Source organism: Rhinoraja longicauda, chromosome 1 (assembly GCF_053455715.1).
Source record: "Rhinoraja longicauda isolate Sanriku21f chromosome 1, sRhiLon1.1, whole genome shotgun sequence".
In the NCBI taxonomy this organism is placed as follows: Eukaryota; Metazoa; Chordata; class Chondrichthyes; order Rajiformes; family Arhynchobatidae; genus Rhinoraja; species Rhinoraja longicauda.
The window spans coordinates 1,589,531-1,610,948 of record NC_135953.1 but is presented as its reverse complement, the minus strand read 5'-3'; the positions used below and the strand labels follow the sequence as shown (position 1 = coordinate 1,610,948).

General features: G+C 59.0%; 1 protein-coding gene across 1 annotated transcript in view; it reads left to right on the top strand.

Moving 5' to 3' along the window:
- LOC144598262 (isocitrate dehydrogenase [NAD] subunit beta, mitochondrial-like) overlaps positions 1-14,732 on the top strand; it is a 25,158-nt gene extending 10,426 nt beyond the window's left edge. Inside the window, 6 exon segments of the mRNA XM_078408195.1 lie at positions 770-903; positions 9,228-9,330; positions 10,238-10,384; positions 12,867-12,961; positions 14,050-14,122; positions 14,515-14,732. Coding sequence (XP_078264321.1) covers positions 770-903; positions 9,228-9,330; positions 10,238-10,384; positions 12,867-12,961; positions 14,050-14,122; positions 14,515-14,592 — 630 coding nt within the window. The 3' untranslated portion in view covers positions 14,593-14,732.
- Positions 14,733-21,418: the final 6,686 nt, after the last annotated feature.

Genomic DNA, 21,418 nt, shown 5'->3' with positions numbered 1-21,418 from the left:
GTTCCATACACTACTTAATTAGTTGGCTCTCCACCTGCCTCCCTCTCTCTCCCCTCCCTCCCTCTTCCCCCTCCATCTCTCTCTTCCCCCTCCCTCCCTCTCTACCCGCTCCCTCTCTCTCTTCCCCCTCCCTCTCTCTCCCCTGACCATGTCTCCTCCGCCCCTCTCCCCGCCCTTCTCTCTTCCCCCTCCCTCTCTCTCTACCCCCTCCCTCTCTCTCTACCCCCTCCCTCTCTCTCTACCCGCTCCCTCTCTCTCTTCCCCCTCCCTCTCTCTCCCCCTCCCTCCCTCTTCCCCCTCCATCTCTCTCTTCCCCCTCCCTCTCTCTCTACCCGCTCCCTCTCTCTCTTCCCCCTCCCTCTCTCTCTACCCGCTCCCTCTCTCTCTTCCCCCTCCCTCTCTCTCCCCTGACCATGTCTCCTCCGCCCCTCTCCCCCTCCCTCTCTCTCTACCCCCTCCCTCTCTCTCTTCTGACCATGTCTCCTCTGCCCCTCTCCCCGCCCTTCTCTCTCCCCTTCCCTCTCTCCCTCCCCCTCTCTCCCTCCCCCTCTCTCCATCCCTCTCTCTCTCCCACTCCCCGCCCCTCCCCCTCACTCCCCCCCTTCTCTCCCCTTCCCTCTCTCCCCGCCCGTTCCTCTCCCCTTCACTCCCCTTCCCTCTCTCTCTACCCCTCCCTCCCCTTCCCTCTCTCCTCGCCCGTTCCTCTCCCTCTCCCCTTCTCTCTCTCTCTCCCCCTCCCTCCCCCCTTCCCTCTCTCCCCCGGGTGCAGAGTGTGCGGGGTGTGGTGGAATGCCTGAAGATCATCACCAGGGAGAAGTCTCGCCGGATCGCCAAGTTTGCCTTCGACTTTGCCACCAAGAACGGGCGCCACAAGGTCACCGCCGTACACAAGGCCAACATCATGTGAGCCCCCTCTCCCTGAACCCCCTCCCCTCCCCGACACCGCCACCCCCCCGCAAGGTCACCGCCGTACACAAGGCCAACATCATGTGAGCCCCCTCTCCCTGAACCCCCTCCCCTCCCCGACACCGTCACCCCCCCCGCAAGGTCACCGCCGTACACAAGGCCAACATCATGTGAGCCCCCTCTCCCTGAACCCCCTCCCCTCCCCGACACCGTCACCCCCCCCGCAAGGTCACCGCCGTACACAAGGCCAACATCATGTGAGCCCCCTCTCCCTGAACCCCTGAACCCCCCCCCCCACAAGGTCACCGCCACCCCCTCCGCAAGGTCACCGCCGTACACAAGGCCAACATCATGTGAGCCCCCTCTCCCTGAACCCCCCCCCTCCCCGACACCGCCACCCCCCCCCGCAAGGTCACCGCCGTACACAAGGCCAACATCATGTGAGCCCCCTCTCCCTGAACCCCCGCCCCCAAGGTCACCGCCACCCCCCCCGCAAGGTCACCGCCGTACACAAGGCCAACATCATGTGAGCCCCCTCTCCCTGAACCCCCCCCCCCAAGGTCACCGCCACCCCCCCCCGCAAGGTCACCGCCGTACACAAGGCCAACATCATGTGAGCCCCCTCTCCCTGAATCCCCTCCCCTCCCCGACACCGCCACCCCCCCGCAAGGTCACCGCCGTACACAAGGCCAACATCATGTGAGCCCCCTCTCCCTGAACCCCTGAACCCCCCCCCCCACAAGGTCACCGCCACCCCCCCCGCAAGGTCACCGCCGTACACAAGGCCAACATCATGTGAGCCCCCTCTCCTGAACCCCCCCCCCTCCCCGACACCGCCACCCCCCCCCGCAAGGTCACCGCCGTACACAAGGCCAACATCATGTGAGCCCCCTCTCCCTGAACCCCTGAACCCCCCCCCACAAGGTCACCGCCACCCCCCCCGCAAGGTCACCGCCGTGCACAAGGCCAACATCATGTGAGCCCCCTCTCCCTGAACCCCCCCCCCTCCCCGACACCGCCACCCCCCCCCGCAAGGTCACCGCCGTACACAAGGCCAACATTATGTGAGCCCCCTCTCCCTGAACCCCCTCCCCTCCCCGCAAGGTCACCGCCACCCCCCCCCGCAAGGTCACCGCCGTACACAAGGCCAACATCATGTGAGCCCCCTCTCCCTGAACCCCTGAACCCCCCCCCCACAAGGTCACCGCCACCCCCCCCCGCAAGGTCACCGCCGTACACAAGGCCAACATCATGTGAGCCCCCTCTCCCTGAACCCCCTCCCCTCCCCGCACAAGGTCACCGCCACCCCCCCCGCAAGGTCACCGCCGTACACAAGGCCAACATCATGTGAGCCCCCTCTCCCTGAACCCCCTCCCCTCCCCGACACCGCCACCCCCCCCCGCAAGGTCACCGCCGTACACAAGGCCAACATCATGTGAGCCCCCTCTCCCTGAACCCCCCCCCCCTCCCCGACACCGCCACCCCCCCCGCAAGGTCACCGCCGTACACAAGGCCATCATGTGAGCCCCCTCTCCCTGAACCCCCTCCCCTCCCCGACACCGCCACCCCCCCGCAAGGTCACCGCCGTACACAAGGCCAACATCATGTGAGCCCCCTCTCCCTGAACCCCCTCCCCTCCCCGCAAGGTCACCGCCGTACACAAGGCCAACATCATGTGAGCCCCCTCTCCCTGAACCCCTGCCCCCCCCGCAAGGTCACCGCCGTACACAAGGCCAACATCATGTGAGCCCCCTCTCCCTGAACCCCCTCCCCTCCCCGACACCGCCACCCCCCCCGCAAGGTCACCGCCGTACACAAGGCCATCATGTGAGCCCCCTCTCCCTGAACCCCCTCCCCTCCCCGACACCGCCACCCCCCCCGCAAGGTCACCGCCGTACACAAGGCCAACATCATGTGAGCCCCCTCTCCCTGAACCCCCTCCCCTCCCCGCAAGGTCACCGCCGTACACAAGGCCAACATCATGTGAGCCCCCTCTCCCTGAACCCCCTCCCCTCCCCGACACCGCCACCCCCCCGCAAGGTCACCGCCGTACACAAGGCCATCATGTGAGCCCCCTCTCCCTGAACCCCCTCCCCTCCCCGACACCGCCACCCCCCCCGCAAGGTCACCGCCGTACACAAGGCCAACATCATGTGAGCCCCCTCTCCCTGAACCCCCTCCCCTCCCCGCAAGGTCACCGCCGTACACAAGGCCAACATCATGTGAGCCCCCTCTCCCTGAACCCCTGCCCCCCCGCAAGGTCACCGCCGTACACAAGGCCAACATCATGTGAGCCCCCTCTCCCTGAACCCCCTCCCCTCCCCGACACCGCCACCCCCCCCGCAAGGTCACCGCCGTACACAAGGCCAACATCATGTGAGCCCCCTCTCCCTGAACCCCCTCCCCTCCCCGCAAGGTCACCGCCGTACACAAGGCCAACATCATGTGAGCCCCCCTCTCCCTGAACCCCCTGCCCCCCCCGCAAGGTCACCGCCGTACACAAGGCCAACATCATGTGAGCCCCCTCTCCCTGAACCCCCTCCCCTCCCCGACACCGCCACCCCCCCCGCAAGGTCACCGCCGTACACAAGGCCAACATCATGTGAGCCCCCTCTCCCTGAACCCCCTCCCCTCCCCGCAAGGTCACCGCCGTACACAAGGCCAACATCATGTGAGCCCCCTCTCCCTGAACCCCCTGCCCCCCCCGCAAGGTCACCGCCGTACACAAGGCCAACATCATGTGAGCCCCCTCTCCCTGAACCCCCTCCCCTCCCCGCAAGGTCACCGCCGTACACAAGGCCAACATCATGTGAGCCCCCTCTCCCTGAACCCCTGCCCCCCCCCGCAAGGTCACCGCCGTACACAAGGCCAACATCATGTGAGCCCCCTCTCCCTGAACCCCCTCCCCTCCCCGACACCGCCACCCCCCCCGCAAGGTCACCGCCGTACACAAGGCCATCATGTGAGCCCCCTCTCCCTGAACCCCCTCCCCTCCCCGACACCGCCACCCCCCCCGCAAGGTCACCGCCGTACACAAGGCCAACATCATGTGAGCCCCCTCTCCCTGAACCCCCTCCCCTCCCCGCAAGGTCACCGCCGTACACAAGGCCAACATCATGTGAGCCCCCTCTCCCTGAACCCCCTCCCCTCCCCGACACCGCCACCCCCCCGCAAGGTCACCGCCGTACACAAGGCCATCATGTGAGCCCCCTCTCCCTGAACCCCCTCCCCTCCCCGACACCGCCACCCCCCCCGCAAGGTCACCGCCGTACACAAGGCCAACATCATGTGAGCCCCCTCTCCCTGAACCCCCTCCCCTCCCCGCAAGGTCACCGCCGTACACAAGGCCAACATCATGTGAGCCCCCTCTCCCTGAACCCCTGCCCCCCCCGCAAGGTCACCGCCGTACACAAGGCCAACATCATGTGAGCCCCCTCTCCCTGAACCCCCTCCCCTCCCCGACACCGCCACCCCCCCCCGCAAGGTCACCGCCGTACACAAGGCCAACATCATGTGAGCCCCCTCTCCCTGAACCCCCTCCCCTCCCCGCAAGGTCACCGCCGTACACAAGGCCAACATCATGTGAGCCCCCTCTCCCTGAACCCCCTGCCCCCCCCGCAAGGTCACCGCCGTACACAAGGCCAACATCATGTGAGCCCCCTCTCCCTGAACCCCCTCCCCTCCCCGACACCGCCACCCCCCCCGCAAGGTCACCGCCGTACACAAGGCCAACATCATGTGAGCCCCCTCTCCTGAACCCCCTCCCCTCCCCGCAAGGTCACCGCCGTACACAAGGCCAACATCATGTGAGCCCCCTCTCCCTGAACCCCCTCCCCTCCCCGACACCGCCACCCCCCCGCAAGGTCACCGCCGTACACAAGGCCATCATGTGAGCCCCCTCTCCCTGAACCCCCTCCCCTCCCCGACACCGCCACCCCCCCCGCAAGGTCACCGCCGTACACAAGGCCAACATCATGTGAGCCCCCTCTCCCTGAACCCCCTCCCCTCCCCGCAAGGTCACCGCCGTACACAAGGCCAACATCATGTGAGCCCCCTCTCCCTGAACCCCTGCCCCCCCCCGCAAGGTCACCGCCGTACACAAGGCCAACATCATGTGAGCCCCCTCTCCCTGAACCCCCTCCCCTCCCCGACACCGCCACCCCCCCCGCAAGGTCACCGCCGTACACAAGGCCAACATCATGTGAGCCCCCTCTCCCTGAACCCCCTCCCCTCCCCGCAAGGTCACCGCCGTACACAAGGCCAACATCATGTGAGCCCCCTCTCCCTGAACCCCCTGCCCCCCCCGCAAGGTCACCGCCGTACACAAGGCCAACATCATGTGAGCCCCCTCTCCCTGAACCCCCTCCCCTCCCCGACACCGCCACCCCCCCCGCAAGGTCACCGCCGTACACAAGGCCAACATCATGTGAGCCCCCTCTCCCTGAACCCCCTCCCCTCCCCGCAAGGTCACCGCCGTACACAAGGCCAACATCATGTGAGCCCCCTCTCCCTGAACCCCCTGCCCCCCCCCGCAAGGTCACCGCCGTACACAAGGCCAACATCATGTGAGCCCCCTCTCCCTGAACCCCCTCCCCTCCCCGCAAGGTCACCGCCGTACACAAGGCCAACATCATGTGAGCCCCCTCTCCCTGAACCCCTGCCCCCCCCGCAAGGTCACCGCCGTACACAAGGCCAACATCATGTGAGCCCCCTCTCCCTGAACCCCCTCCCCTCCCCGACACCGCCACCCCCCCCGCAAGGTCACCGCCGTACACAAGGCCATCATGTGAGCCCCCTCTCCCTGAACCCCCTCCCCTCCCCGACACCGCCACCCCCCCCCGCAAGGTCACCGCCGTACACAAGGCCAACATCATGTGAGCCCCCTCTCCCTGAACCCCCTCCCCTCCCCGCAAGGTCACCGCCGTACACAAGGCCAACATCATGTGAGCCCCCTCTCCCTGAACCCCCTCCCCTCCCCGACACCGCCACCCCCCCGCAAGGTCACCGCCGTACACAAGGCCATCATGTGAGCCCCCTCTCCCTGAACCCCCTCCCCTCCCCGACACCGCCACCCCCCCCCGCAAGGTCACCGCCGTACACAAGGCCAACATCATGTGAGCCCCCTCTCCCTGAACCCCCTCCCCTCCCCGCAAGGTCACCGCCGTACACAAGGCCAACATCATGTGAGCCCCCTCTCCCTGAACCCCTGCCCCCCCCGCAAGGTCACCGCCGTACACAAGGCCAACATCATGTGAGCCCCCTCTCCCTGAACCCCCTCCCCTCCCCGACACCGCCACCCCCCCCGCAAGGTCACCGCCGTACACAAGGCCAACATCATGTGAGCCCCCTCTCCCTGAACCCCCTCCCCTCCCCGCAAGGTCACCGCCGTACACAAGGCCAACATCATGTGAGCCCCCTCTCCCTGAACCCCCTGCCCCCCCCGCAAGGTCACCGCCGTACACAAGGCCAACATCATGTGAGCCCCCTCTCCCTGAACCCCCTCCCCTCCCCGACACCGCCACCCCCCCCCGCAAGGTCACCGCCGTACACAAGGCCAACATCATGTGAGCCCCCTCTCCCTGAACCCCCTCCCCTCCCCGCAAGGTCACCGCCGTACACAAGGCCAACATCATGTGAGCCCCCTCTCCCTGAACCCCCTGCCCCCCCCGCAAGGTCACCGCCGTACACAAGGCCAACATCATGTGAGCCCCCTCTCCCTGAACCCCCTCCCCTCCCCGACACCGCCACCCCCCCCGCAAGGTCACCGCCACCCCCCCCCGCAAGGTCACCGCCGTACACAAGGCCAACATCATGTGAGCCCCCTCTCCCTGAACCCCCCCCCGCAAGGTCACCGCCGTACACAAGGCCAACATCATGTGAGCCCCCTCTCCCTGAACCCCCTCCCCTCCCCGACACCGCCACCCCCCCCGCAAGGTCACCGCCGTACACAAGGCCAACATCATGTGAGCCCCCTCTCCCTGAACCCCTGAACCCCCCCCCCGCAAGGTCACCGCCACCCCCCCCGCAAGGTCACCGCCGTACACAAGGCCAACATCATGTGAGCCCCCTCTCCCTGAACCCCCTCCCCTCCCCGCAAGGTCACCGCCACCCCCCCCCGCAAGGTCACCGCCGTACACAAGGCCAACATCATGTGAGCCCCCTCTCCCTGAACCCCCTCCCCTCCCCGACACCGCCACCCCCCCCGCAAGGTCACCGCCGTACACAAGGCCAACATCATGTGAGCCCCCTCTCCCTGAACCCCCTCCCCTCCCCGACACCGCCACCCCCCCCGCAAGGTCACCGCCGTACACAAGGCCAACATCATGTGAGCCCCCTCTCCCTGAACCCCCTCCCCTCCCCGACACCGCCACCCCCCCCCGCAAGGTCACCGCCGTACACAAGGCCAACATCATGTGAGCCCCCTCTCCCTGAACCCCCTCCCCTCCCCGACACCGCCACCCCCCCCCGCAAGGTCACCGCCGTACACAAGGCCAACATCATGTGAGCCCCCTCTCCCTGAACCCCTGAACCCCCCCCCCCGCAAGGTCACCGCCACCCCCCCCCGCAAGGTCACCGCCGTACACAAGGCCAACATCATGTGAGCCCCCTCTCCCTGAACCCCCTCCCCTCCCCGCAAGGTCACCGCCACCCCCCCCCGCAAGGTCACCGCCGTACACAAGGCCAACATCATGTGAGCCCCCTCTCCCTGAACCCCCTCCCCTCCCCGACACCGCCACCCCCCCCCGCAAGGTCACCGCCGTACACAAGGCCAACATCATGTGAGCCCCCTCTCCCTGAACCCCCTCCCCTCCCCGACACCGCCACCCCCCCCCGCAAGGTCACCGCCGTACACAAGGCCAACATCATGTGAGCCCCCTCTCCCTGAACCCCCTCCCCTCCCCGCAAGGTCACCGCCGTACACAAGGCCAACATCATGTGAGCCCCCTCTCCCTGAACCCCTGCCCCCCCCCGCGCCCCCCCCCAAGGTCACCGCCGTACACAAGGCCAACATCATGTGAGCCCCCTCTCCCTGAACCCCCCCCCCACAAGGTCACCGCCACCCCCCCGCAAGATCACCGCCGTACACAAGGCCAAAATTGTGTGAGCTCCTGAACCCCCTCCTCAACACCGCCCCGCCCACCCCAACCACAAGGTCACTGCCGTACACATGGCCAGCATCATGAGCCCCCCTCCCCCTGATCCCCCCTCCTCTCCCCTCCCCGACCTCTCCTCCCCGTGACCCCCCCAAACCCCCCACCCCACCCCCTCTCCCGACCTCCCCTCCCCGTGCTTACTTTCAGTGACTGATGTACAAGGACACCCAGGTCTCGTTGTACGTCCCCTTTTCCTTGACACCATTCAGATAATAATCTGCCTTCCTGTTCCTGCCACCTCACATTTATCCACATTATACTGCATCTGCCATGCATCCGCCCACTCACACAACCTGTCCAAGTCACCCTGCAACCTCATAGCATCCTCCTCACAGCTCACACTACCACCCAGCTTTGTATCATCTGCAAACTTGGAGATGTTACATTTAATTCCCTCGTCTAAATCGTTAATATATATTGTAAATAACTGGGGTCCCAGCACTGAGCCTTACGGCACCCCACTAGTCACTGCCATTCTGAAAGAGACCCATTTATCCCCTACTCTTTGCTTCCTGTCTGCCAACCAGTTCTCTATCCATGTCAACACCCTACCCCCAACACCATGTGCTCTAATTTTGCCCACTAATTTCTTGTGTGGGACAAGAAAGGGATGATCACCTTGTTGGGGGTGAACTACAGACCCCCGAATAGTCAACAGGAATTAGAACAAATGTGCCGTGAGATTGCAGGCAGCTGCAGGTCAAATAAGGTTGTTATAGTCGGGGGTTTCAACTTTCCCAATATAGACTGGGAACATCATTGTGTGAAGGATTCAGATGGGGTGCAATTCCTCAAAAGTGTTCAGGAGAGTTTTCTCCAGCAGCATGTGGAGGTTCCACACGTGAGGGCAACGCTGGATCTAGTATTGGGGAATTGGGAAGGGCAAGTTAATGAAGTGTGTGTGGAGGAGCCTTTTGGGACCAGTGACCACAGTTCGATTAAGTTTAAGATACTTACGGATCGGGACGGAGAGGGTTCACGTGTTAAAATGCCCAACTGGGGTAAGGCCAACTGTGGGGGTGGGAGAGAAGGGCTCGCTCAAGTTGCCTGGAGCAGGTTATTAGAGGGGAAAGGAACATCGGCCAAGTGGGATGTTTTTAAAGTGTCTCCTCCCTCCCCCTGTCTCCCCCCTCCCCACTCCTCCCCCCCACTCTCCCCGTGCTACAGGAAGTTGAGTGACGGGCTGTTCCTGCAGTGTTGCCGTGAGATGGCCGACCTGTACCCCAACATCATCCACGACTCCATCATCATCGACAACTGCTGCATGCAGGTAACCCACCCCCCCTTCAACCCCCCCTCCCCATCACCCCCCCTCTCCACACACCCCGTCCCCATCACCCCCCCTCTCCTCTCCCCATCGCCCCCCCTCCCCATCGCCCCCCCCCTCTCCTCACCCCCCCCTCCCCATCACAACCACCCTCCCATCACATCCACCCTCCCATCACACCTCCCCCTCCCCATCACCCCCCCCCCACCCCATCACACCTCCCCCTCCCCATCACCCCCCCCACCCCATCACACCCCCACACCCTTTCCCCCCACCCCCTTCTCTCACGCCCCCTCACTAATCCCACACACTCCCCCCTCACTCCCCGTCTCTGACCCTCTCCCGTCCCCCCGTCTCTGACCCTCTCTCCCCCCTGTCTCTCTGATCCACCCCTCTCCCCGGTCTCTGTCTCCCCACAGCTGGTGTTTGACCCTCTCTCTCCCCGTCTGTCTCCCCACAGCTGGTGTCCGACCCTCTCTCTCCCCGTCTCTGACCCCCTCTCTCTGACCCTCTCTGCCCCCCGTCTGTCTCCCCCCCCCCCCCCGTCTCTGACCCTCTCTCTCCCCTGTCTCTGACCCTCTCTCTCCACCGTCTGTCTCCCCACAGCTGGTGTCTGACCCTCTTTCTCCCTCGTCTCTGACCCTCTCTCCCCGTCTCTGACCCCCCTCTCCCCTCTCTCTGACCCTCTCTGCCCCCTGTCTGTCTCCCCCCCCCCCGTCTCTGACCCTCTCTCTCCCCGTCTGTCTCCCCACAGCTGGTGTCTGACCCTCGCTCTCCCCCGTCTCTGACCCTCTCTCTCCCCCGTCTCTGACCCTCTCTCCCCTGTCTCTGACCCTCTCTCCCCCGTCTCTGACCCTCTCTCCCCCCCTGTCTCTGACCCTCTCTCTCCCCGGTCTCTGTCTCCCCACAGCTGGTCTCTGACCCTCACCAGTTTGATGTGCTGGTGATGCCGAACCTGTACGGGAACATCATTGACAACCTGGCGGCGGGGCTGGTGGGGGGGGCCGGCGTGGTGCCGGGGGAGAGTTTCAGCTCCGAGTACGTCGTCTACGAAACGGTACGGGGGGGGGGTGAGGGGAAACGGGGGTTGAGGTGGGAGGAGAGAGGGAGGGGGGGTTGAGTTGAGAGGGGGTGGGGGGGGGTGGAGTTGAGATGGGGAGGGGGGGTTGAGTTGTGGGGGGGTTGAGTTGAGAGGGGGAGGGGGGGGTTGAGTTGAGAGGGGGTGGGGGGGGTGGAGTTGAGATGGGGAGGGGGGGGTTGAGTTGTGGGGGGGTTGAGTTGAGAGGGGGAGGGGGGGGTTGAGTTGAGGGGGTGGGTGCGTCACAGAGCCCAGGGATGGTTCAATGGTACATTTTTGTCACATTTGCTAACTCAGTGAAACTCTTTTCTTCCATGCAGTCCAGTAGAGATTGCCACACCTGACCTTATAGTCAATAGACAATAGACAATAGGTGCAGGAGTAGGCCATTCGGCCCTTCGAGCCAGCACCGCCATTCAATGCGATCATGGCTGATCACTCTCAATCAGTACCCCGTTCCTGCCTTCTCCCCATACCCCCTCACTCCGCTATCCTTAAGAGCTCTATCCAGCTCTCTCTTGAAAGCATCCAACGAACTGGCCTCCACTGCCTTCTGAGGCAGAGAATTCCACACCTTCACCACCCTCTGACTGAAAAAGTTCTTCCTCATCTCCGTTCTAAATGGCCTACCCCTTATTCTCAAACTGTGGCCCCTTGTTCTGGACTCCCCCAACATTGGGAACATGTTATCTGCCTCTAATGTGTCCAATCCCCTAATTATCTTATATGTTTCAATAAGATCCCCCCTCATCCTTCTAAATTCCAGTGTATACAAGCCCAATCGCTCCAGCCTTTCAACATACGACAGTCCCGCCATTCCGGGAATTAACCTAGTGAACCTACGCTGCACGCCCTCCATAGCAAGAATATCCTTCCTCAAATTTGGAGACCAAAACTGCACACAGTACTCCAGGTGCGGTCTCACCAGGGCCCGGTACAACTGTAGAAGGACCTCTTTGCTCCTATACTCAACTCCTCTTGTTACGAAGGCCAACATTCCATTGGCTTTCTTCACTGCCTGCTGAACCTGCATGCTTCCTTTCATTGACTGATGCACTAGGACACCCAGATCTCGTTGAACTCCCCCTCCTCCTAACTTGACACCATTCAGATAATAATCTGCCTTTCTATTCTTACTTCCAAAGTGAATAACCTCAAACTTACCTACATTAAACTGCATCTGCCATGTATCCGCCCACTCACACAACCTGTCCAAGTCACCCTGCAGCGTTATTGCATCTTCCTCACAATTCACACTACCCCCCCAACTTAGTATCATCTGCAAATTTCATCTCAGTCATAGAGTGATACAGTGTGGAAACGCCCTGTGGCCCAACGTGCCCACACCGACCAACATGTCCCAACTACACGAGTCCCACCTGCCTACATTTGGTCCATATCTCTCTTAACATAGAAAATAGGTGCAGGAGTAGGCCATTCAGCCCTTCAATGTAGGCCATTCAGCCCTTCAATGTAGGCCATTCAGCCCTTCAATGTGATCACGGCTGAGCATCCAAAATCAGTTCCCTGTTCCTGCTTTTTCCCCTTCCCCTCGATTCCTTTAGTCCGAAGAGCTAAATCTAACTCTTGAAAACATCCAGTGAATCGGCCTCCACTGCCTTCTGTGACAGAGAATTCCACAGATTCACAACTCTCTGGGTGAAGAAGTTTTTCCTCATCTCAGTCCTAAATGCCTACCCCTTATTCTTAAACTGTGACCCCTGGTTCTAGACTCCCCCAACATTGGGAACATGTTTCCTGCATCTAACCTGTCCAATCCTGTAAGAATGTTATATGTTTCTATTAGATTCCTTCTCATCCTCAACCCTTCCCAGATATATCTGTCAAGACGTCTTTTAAAAGTCATAATAATATCTGCTTCTATAGTTTCCTCTGGCAGCTCGTTCCACACACAGACCACCCTCTGAGTGAAAAGGTTATCCCCGAGTTCCCTTTTAAATCTCTCCCCTCTCACCTGTGCCCTCTACTTTTAGAATCCTCTACCCTGGGGAAGAGACTGTGAGTGTTCTTTATCCATGCCCCTCATGATCTTTTACACCTCAATAATGTCACCCCTCAGCCTCCCCCTGCTCCAAAGAACAAAGTCCCAGCCTATGCAGCCTCTCCCTGCAGCTCAAGCCACAAACCCAGGGAACAGCCTGGTCAATCTCTCCTGCACCCTTTCCAAAATCAGAGAGTGGTTCTAATCACCACATTACAGGAGGATAAGGGGGGGGGGGGGGGGGGGGGGCTGGGGGAAAGGGGTGTTGTCCAAGTCACCCAGCAACCTCCTAACATCCTCTTCACAGTTCACACTGCCACCCAGCTTTGTATCATCTGCAAACTTGCTAGTGTTGCTTCAGGCACCATGTGCTTGGTGAGGACGGGGAGAGGTGGGTGAGGGTGGGGTGAGGGTGTGTGTGTGTTCCAGGGTGACCGTGTGTGACCCTGTGTGTTGCAGGGAGCGCGCCACCCCTTCTCCCAGGCCATGGGTCGTAACATCGCCAACCCCACTGCCATGCTGCTGAGCGCCGCCAACATGCTGCGCCACCTCAAGTGAGTCCCCACTTACCCCCTCACCGCGACCCCCCCCTCCCCTCACCCCCCCCCCCCACCGACAAACCCCCACCGTCTCAACCCCCTCACCCATACCCATGAGGGGTGGAGGGTAAGGGTGGGGGGGGTGAGGGTGGTGCAGCCTGGAGTTCAATTCTAACATGGTGGAGGTTGAGGGGGGTTGGTGCAGGGGTAGGGGGTGAGGCTGGTTGGTGCAGGGGTGAGGGGGTGAGGCCGGTTGGTACAGGGGGAGGGGGGTTGGTGCAGGGGTAGGGGGTGAGGCTGGTTGGTACAGGGTGAGGCGGTTGGTACAGGGGTAGGGGGTGAGGCTGGTTGGTACAGGGGGAGGGGGGTTGTGCAGGGGGAGGGGGTGAGGCTGGTTGGTACAGGGGGAGGGGGGTTGGTGCAGGGGGAGGGGGGTTGGTGCAGGGGGAGGGGGGGTTGGTGCAGGGGTAGGGGGTGAGGCTGGTTGGTACAGGGGGAGGGGGTTGGTGCAGGGGAAGGGGTGAGGGGGGTTGGTGCAGGGGGGTGAGGCTGGTTGGTACAGGGGGAGGGGGGTTGGTGCAGGGGAGGGGGGTTGGTACAGGGGGAGGGGGTGAGAGGGGTTGGTACAGGGTAGGGGTGAGAGGGGTTGGTGCAGGGGGAGAGGGGGGTTGGTGCAGGGGGAGGGGGTGAGGGGGGTTGGTGCAGGGGGAGGGGAGTTGGTGCAGGGGAGGGGGGTTGGTACAGGGGGAGGGGGTTGGTACAGGGTGAGGGGGGTTGGTGCAGGGGAGGGGGTGAGGGGGGTTGGTGCAGGGGAGGGGGTGAGGGGGGTTGGTACAGGGGGAGGGGGGTTGGTGCAGGGAGAGGGGGTGAGGGGGTTTGTGGGGGGCGGGGTGCAGGGGTTTGTGGGGGGTGCGGGTGTTTGTGGGGGGCGGGGTTTGTGGGGGGTGCGGGTGGAGCCTGAGGGGGTTTGTGGGGAGGGGTGCAGGGGTTTGTGGGGGGCGGGGGTTTGTGGGGGAGGGGTGCAGGGGTTGTGGGGGTGCGGTGTTTGCGGGGGGGAGCCTGAGGGGGTTTGTGGGGTTGACGGTGGCCGTGTTGTTTTGCAGTCTGGAGTTCCATTCCAAGATGGTGGCGCAGGCCGTCAGGAAAGTCATCAAAACAGGGCAAGGTGGGTGTGGGGCCGGGCGGGGAGGGGGGGTAAATCAAGATGTGGCGGGGGGAGTTGAGGGGTGGGACGTGTTGGGGGGTGCTGGGGCTTGGGTGGAGAAGGTAGATGAGTGGGGGTTTAGGGATGGTGCGGAGGGGAGGTTGGGAGTGAGGGGTTGTGCAGGAGGGGAGGGGGTGAGGAGAGGGGGGACGTGCGTCTACACAGGCAGACACAGAGTGCTGGAGTAACTCAGCGGGTCTGGCAGCATCTCTGGAGAGAAGGAATGGGTGACGTTCGGGTCGAGACGTCACCCATCCATGTTTCCCTCAGATGCTGCCTGACCCGCTGAGTTACTCCAGCACTGTGTCTATTTGTAGTTTAAACCAGCATCTGCAGTTCCTTCCTTCCTTGATTCTCTCCGCAGGTGCGGACACAAGACATGGGTGGATACTCCACCTCGGCCGAGTTTACAGCGGCTGTGATCACCAACCTCAAGAGCTGAGCACTGGGGAGCCCCTTACCCCCCCCCCACACACACACTCCCCCCCCCCCCATACTCACTGCACACTCCCTGTCCCCCCACACACACCCAGTGCACACTCCCCGTCCCCCCACACACACTGCCCCCCTCCCCATACTCACTGCACACTCCCCACCCCTATACCCAGCGCAAACTCCCCCCCACCCCCGTACCCAGCGCACACTCCCCCCACCCACCCACTCCCCTCCCCCATACCCACTGAACACTCCCTTCCCCCACACACCCAGCGCACACTCCCCCCCGTACCCACCGCACACTCCTCCCCCCCCCCGCTCTCCACCCTACAACCTCCAAGATGTTGTCCCAGCCCTGAATGTGACTTGTCCGTGTCCTCCAGAGGCTGTCTGGTCAGCTGGGTTACTCCAGATCCCAGCAGGTAACAGCTGTGCGTCTGTGGTTGTGACAGGCCCCGCCTGACCAGTTGTGGTCCTCGTGACTGTGTTGTATCCCTGTCTAATGTGAATAAAGACTCGAGGGGGCAGCTGACTGGTTTGTGTTGGTCTGTCGGCTTTGCAAAGATAAGTCAGGGATGTGAAGTGGAAAGAGACTCTTGGTTGATGCAGCACAGAAGCTGTCCGTCAGCCCACACTGGTAGATCACCCACCACCTATTCACTCTTGTTCTGTTATCCCACTTTCTCATCCATTCCCAGTTTCACATCTAGAAACATGGGTTCCAACCCGACCACAAGGAGTTTGTACGTTCTCCCCGTGACCGCGTGGGTTTTTGCTTTGGATCTCCGGTTTCCTCCCACATTCCAAAGACGTACAGGTTTGTAGGTTAATTGGCTTGGTGTAAATGTAAATTTCCCCTAGTGTGTGTAGGAAACTTTTTATGTGCGGGGATCGCTGGTTGGCAGACTCGGTGTGCCAAAGGGCCTGTTTCCATGCTGTATCTCTAAACTAAACGAACAAGCAACAAAACAGCTTTCCACTGTACACAGAAACATAGAAAATAGGTGCAGGGGGAGGCCATTTGGCCTTTCGCTACCACTAGCCCCCAGAAATGTATCTAACTCTCTTTTAAATTCATCCAGTGAATTGGCCTCCACTGCCTTCTGTGGCAGAGAATTCCACAAATTCACAACTCTCTGGGTGAAAAAGTTCCTTCTCATCTCAGTTTTAAATGGCCTCCCCTTTATTTTTAAGACTGTGGCCCCTGGTTCTGGACTCGCCCAACATTGGGAACATTTTTCCTGCATCTACTTGTCCAGTCCTTTTATAATTTTATATGTCTCCATAAGATCCCCTCTCATCCATCCAAACTCCAACGAATTCTTTCCAATCTTTCCCCATGTGACAGTCCCTCCATCCCAGGGATTAATCTGGTGAACCTACGCTGCACTGCCTCAATAGCAGTGATGGAAATGGGTTTTAGGAACTAGGGGTACTCTAAGGTCCGTGAGGCTGAGGTTGGGAAGGAAGGCAGGGGGGGGGGTTGAGGGACGAGACCAGAAACTTACTGTTTATAAATACGCACAGGCATAATAGGCTTGATATTGAATCGGGTGGAAGAAAACAGACCGAAGAGTATCAAAAAAGATCAAGTCTAGTAATAGACGTACAGACGTCCAAAGACGTACAGGTATGTAGGTTAATTGGCTGGGTAAATGTAAAAAAAATAAAAAATTGTCCCTAGTGGGTGTAGGATAGTGTTAATGTACAGGGATCGCTGGGCGGCACGGACTTGGTGGGCCGAAAAGGCCTGTTTCCGGCTGTATATATATGATATGATAATAACAGGTAGCTTCAACAGCTGAGGTGTAGCAGAGTCCACATCAGATTATGCTACAAAACTGGTGCAATAGGTATGGCCAGGAGTTTGCGTAAGAATCAAACATGATGCTTAAATTAATAATGTATTGAGCTTCAAATATTCCCCAGATAGAGGAAAAACATAGACATGTAACACTGTGTGTGGCAGCAAACATAGACATGTAACACTGTGTGTGGCAGCAAACAGACATGTAACTGTGTGTGGCAGCAAACATAGACATGTAACACTGTGTGTGGCAGCAAACATAGACATGTAACACTGTGTGTGGCAGCAAACATAGACATGTAACACTGTGTGTGGCAGCAAACAGACATGTAACTGTGTGTGGCAGCAAACATAGACATGTAACACTGTGTGTGGCAGCAAAGACAATTGTATCAATATCCCTGCGCTTAACTGCAAGATTTCAGTTTTGTTTACTATCAAAGGGCACAAATAGTGAACTCCTCAAACACTAAGCACACACCATGTTGCAGAGAATGATTGCAAGTCGATACTTCTTTGTGTGTGCGCTGCCCTCGCGCCCAGCTTGCCTGCAGTCTGTTGTCTTTTTGTCTTAATTGTAGTTTAGATATGATGTAGTGTTTGCGGTTGTGTGTTATGTGTTGGGGGGGGGGGGGGTAACTGTAACATTGTCTCTCCCGAGTGGAGACCCGACCTTTGTTTTCTGTGTGGTGTCTCCGTTCCCGCTGCGGCCTACCACCGGCCATGCACCTGGAGCTGGCGGGCTCCACCTACCACCGGCCATGCACCTGGAGCTGGCGGGCTCCACCTACCACCGGCCATGCACCTGGAGCTGGCGGGCTCCACCTACCACCGGCCATGCACCTGGAGCTGGCGGGCTCCACCTACCACTGGCCATGCACCTGGAGCTGGCGGGCTCCACCTACCACCGGCCCTGGAGCTGGCGGGCTCCACCTACCACCGGCCATGCACCTGGAGCTGGCGGGCTCCACCTACCACTGGCCATGCACCTGGAGCTGGCGGGCTCCACCTACCACCGGCCATGCACCTGGAGCTGGCGGGCTCCACCTACCACCGGCCATGCACCTGGAGCTGGCGGGCTCCACCTACCACCGGCCATGCACCTGGAGCTGGCGGGCTCCACCTACCACTGGCCATGCACCTGGAGCTGGCGGGCTCCACCTACCACCGGCCATGCACCTGGAGCTGGCGGGCTCCACCTACCACCGGCCATGCACCTGGAGCTGGCGGGCTCCACCTACCACCGGCCATGCACCTGGAGCTGGCGGGCTCCACCTACCACCGGCCATGCACCTGGAGCTGGCGGGCTCCACCTACCACTGGCCATGCACCTGGAGCTGGCGGCCTCCAGCTGGGACCACCCGGGCTCTGGTTCGCAGAGCCCGCGGCCCGGACTCCCCACCTGCGGCGCTGGCTGCCTTCGGATGCTGCGGGGGGATCTTATAGAAACTTACAAAATTCTTAAGGGGTTGGACAGGCTAGATGCAGGAAGATTGTTCCCGATGTTGGGGAAGTCCAGATCAAGGGGTCACAGTTTAAGGATAAGGGGGAAGTCATTTAGGACCGAGATGAGAACGTTTTTTTTCACACAGAGAGTGGTGAGTCTGTGGAATTCTCTGCCACAGAAGGTAGTTGAGGCCAGTTCATTGGCTATATTAAGAGGGAATTAGATGTGGCCCTTGTGGCTAAACGGATTAGTGGGTATGGAGAGAAGGCAGGTACGGGATACTGAGTTGAATGATCAGCCATGATCATATTGAATGGCAGTGCAGGCTCGAAGGGCCGAATGGCCTACTCCTGACCTATTTTCTATGTTTCTATGACTACAACAAACAAAATAAAGTTACCCTCTTCAATCTCTGCCTCACTTTAAGCAAGGCCCCTTGCCTCGTGGATGGCTGATCACAGAGGGGGAGATGCTGTTCCTGAGTCTGGTGGTGCGCGCTTTCAAGCTTTCAAGTTTCTGCCGTTCGGGAGCGGGGAGAAAGAATGACTGGGGTGGGACAGGTCTGTGATAAGAACATAAGGAATAGGTAGAATGGCCGCTCACAGATACATAGACAGTAGGTGCAGTAAACCACTAAATAATGGCTGATGAAGTATGTGTGGAGGAGCCTTTTGGGACCAGTGACCAGTTCGATTCGGTTCAAGATAGTTACGGATCGGGACGGAGAGGGTCCACGTGTTAAAACGCTCAACTGGGGTAAGGCTAACTGTGAGGGTATGAGAGAAGGTCTCGCTCAAGTTGACTGGAGCAGGTTATTAGAGGGGTAAGGAACATCGGCCAAGTGGGATGTTTTTAAAAATGTGCTGACGAAAGCTCAGGATGTGTACGTCCCCGTTATAGTGAAGGGCAAAGCAGTCAAACGTAAGGAAGCTTGTCTGACGAGGGAAATTGAGGCGTTAGTCAAAAACAAGGAGGAGGCACGTGGCAGGGAGAGGCCGCTGGGATCAAGTGCATCTCTGGAGGAGTTTCGGGAACTAAGGAGTAAACTGAAAAAGGAGATCAGATGGGCAAAAAGGGGCCAGGAGATAGCTCTGGCGGGCAGCATTAAGGACAATCCCAAGAGATTTTATAAATACATAAGGTGGAAAAGGGTAACTAGAGAGAAAGTGGGACCTCAGGAATCAATAGGTGCAGGAGTAGGCCATTCGGCCCTTCAAGCCAGCACCACCATTCAATGTGATCATGGCTGATCATTCTCAATCAGTACCCCGTTCCTGCCTTCTCCCCATACCCCCTGACTCCGCTATCCTTAAGAGCTCTATCTAGCTCTCTCTTGAATGCTTTCAGAGAATTGTCCTCATTCTGAGGCAATGAATTCCACAGATTTACAACTCTGACTGAAAAAGTTTTTCATCGTCTCTGTTCTAAATGGCCTACCCCTGATTCTTAAACTGTGGCCCCTGGTTCTGGGCTCCCCCATCATCGGGAACATGTTTCCTGCCTCTAACGTGTCCAACCCCTTAATAATCTTACATGCTTCGATAAGATCCCCTCTTATCCTTCTAAATTCCAGTGTATACAAGCCCAGCCGCTCCAGCCTTTCAACATATCACAGTCCCACCATTCCGGGAATTAACCTAGTAAACCTACGCTGCACGCCCTCAATAGCAAGAATATCCTTCCTCATATTTGGAGACCAAAACTGCACACAGTACTCCAGGTGCGGTCTCACTAGGGCCCTGTACAACTGCAGAAGGACCTCTTTGCTCCTATACTCAACTCCTCTTGTTATGAAGGCCAACATTCCATTGGCTTTCTTCACTGCCTGCTGTACCTGCATGCTTCCTTTCAGTGACTGATGCACTAGGACACCCAGATCTCGTTGTATGTCCCCTTTTCCTAACTTGACACTATTTAGATAATAATCTGCCTTCTTATTCTTACCACCAAAGTGGATAACCTCACACTTATCCACATTAAACTGCATCTGCCATGCATCCGCCCACTCACACAACCTGTCCAAGTCACCTTGCAACCTCATAGCATCTTCCTCACAGTTCACACTGCCACCCAGCTTTGTATCATCTGCAAATTTGCTAATGGTACTTTTAATCCCTTCATCCAAGTCATTAATGTATATTGTAAATAGCTGCGGTCCCAGCACCGAGCCTTGCGGTACCCCACTAGTCACTGCCTGCCATTCTGAAAGGGACCCATTTATCCCCACTTTTTGCTTTCTGTCTCCCAACCAATTTTCAATCCACGTCAGTACACTACCCCCAATACAATGTGCTCTAATTTTGCCCACTAATCTCCTATGTGGGACCTTGTCAAAGGCTTTCTGAAAGTCGAGGTACACCACATCCAATCAAAGCGGTCACCTCTGTATGGAGCCACAGGAGATGGGCAAGGTCCTCAATAAGTATTTCTCTGTATTTACCGAGGAGAAAGACAGTAGGACGGAGGAAATTGGAGGTGTCTTGAAAGCAGTCAGGGTTACTGTCGAGGAACTACTGAAGGTACTGTCGTGTTTGAAGGTAGACAAATCTCCAGGGCCTGATCAGATATATCCGAGGACATTGCGGGAAAACAGAGAGGAAATTGCAGGAACCCTGGCTGAAATGTACGAGTCGTCCTTAAATACAGGAGAGGTGCCGGGAGACTGGAGGGGGGCAAATGTTGTGCCTCTATTCAAGAAGGGCTGCAGGGAAAATGCTGGGAACTACAGGCCGGTGAGCTTAACATCTGTAGTTGGTGAGTTACTGGAGAGTATTCTGAGGGATAGGATATACAGGCATTTGGATGGGAAGGGGTGATTAGGGACAGTCAGCATGGTTTTGTATGTGGGAGGTCGTGTCTCACAAATCTGATTGATTTTTTTGAAGACGTGACCAAAAAGGTCGATGAGGGCAGAGCTGTAGATGTTGTGTATATAGACTTCAGTAAGGCATTTGACAAGGTTCCGCATGGTAGGCTGCTCTGGAAGGTTAGATCGCATGGGATCCAAGGAGAGATCGCTGAATGGATAGCAAACTGGCTCCATGGAAGGAAGCAGAGGGTGATGGTGGAAGCTTGTTTCTCAGACTGGAGGCCTGTGACTAGTGGTGTGCCTCAGGGTTCAGTGCTGGGCCAGTTACTGTTTGTCATCTACATTAATGATATGGATGAGAACGTACAGGGTAAGATTAGCAAGTTTGCTGATGATACAAAAGTTAGTGGTTTTGCAGATAGTGAAGATGGCTGTGAATGATTGTAGCAGGATCTGGATCGATTGGCCAGGTGGCAGAGGAATGGTTGATGGAATTTAATAGAGAAGTGTGAGGTGGTGCATTTTGGGACATCAAACAAGGGCAGGACCTTCACAGTAAATGGTAGGCCCCTGGGTAGTGTTGTAGAGCAGAGGGATCTAGGAGCACAGGTGCATGGTTCCTTGAAGGTCGAGTCGCAGGTAGATAAGGTAGTCAAAAAGGCTTTTGCCACTTTGGCCTTCATCAGTCAGAGTATAGAGTATAGAAGTTGGGAGATCATGTTGCAGTTGTATAAGACGTTGGTGAGACTGCATTTAGAATATTGTGTTTA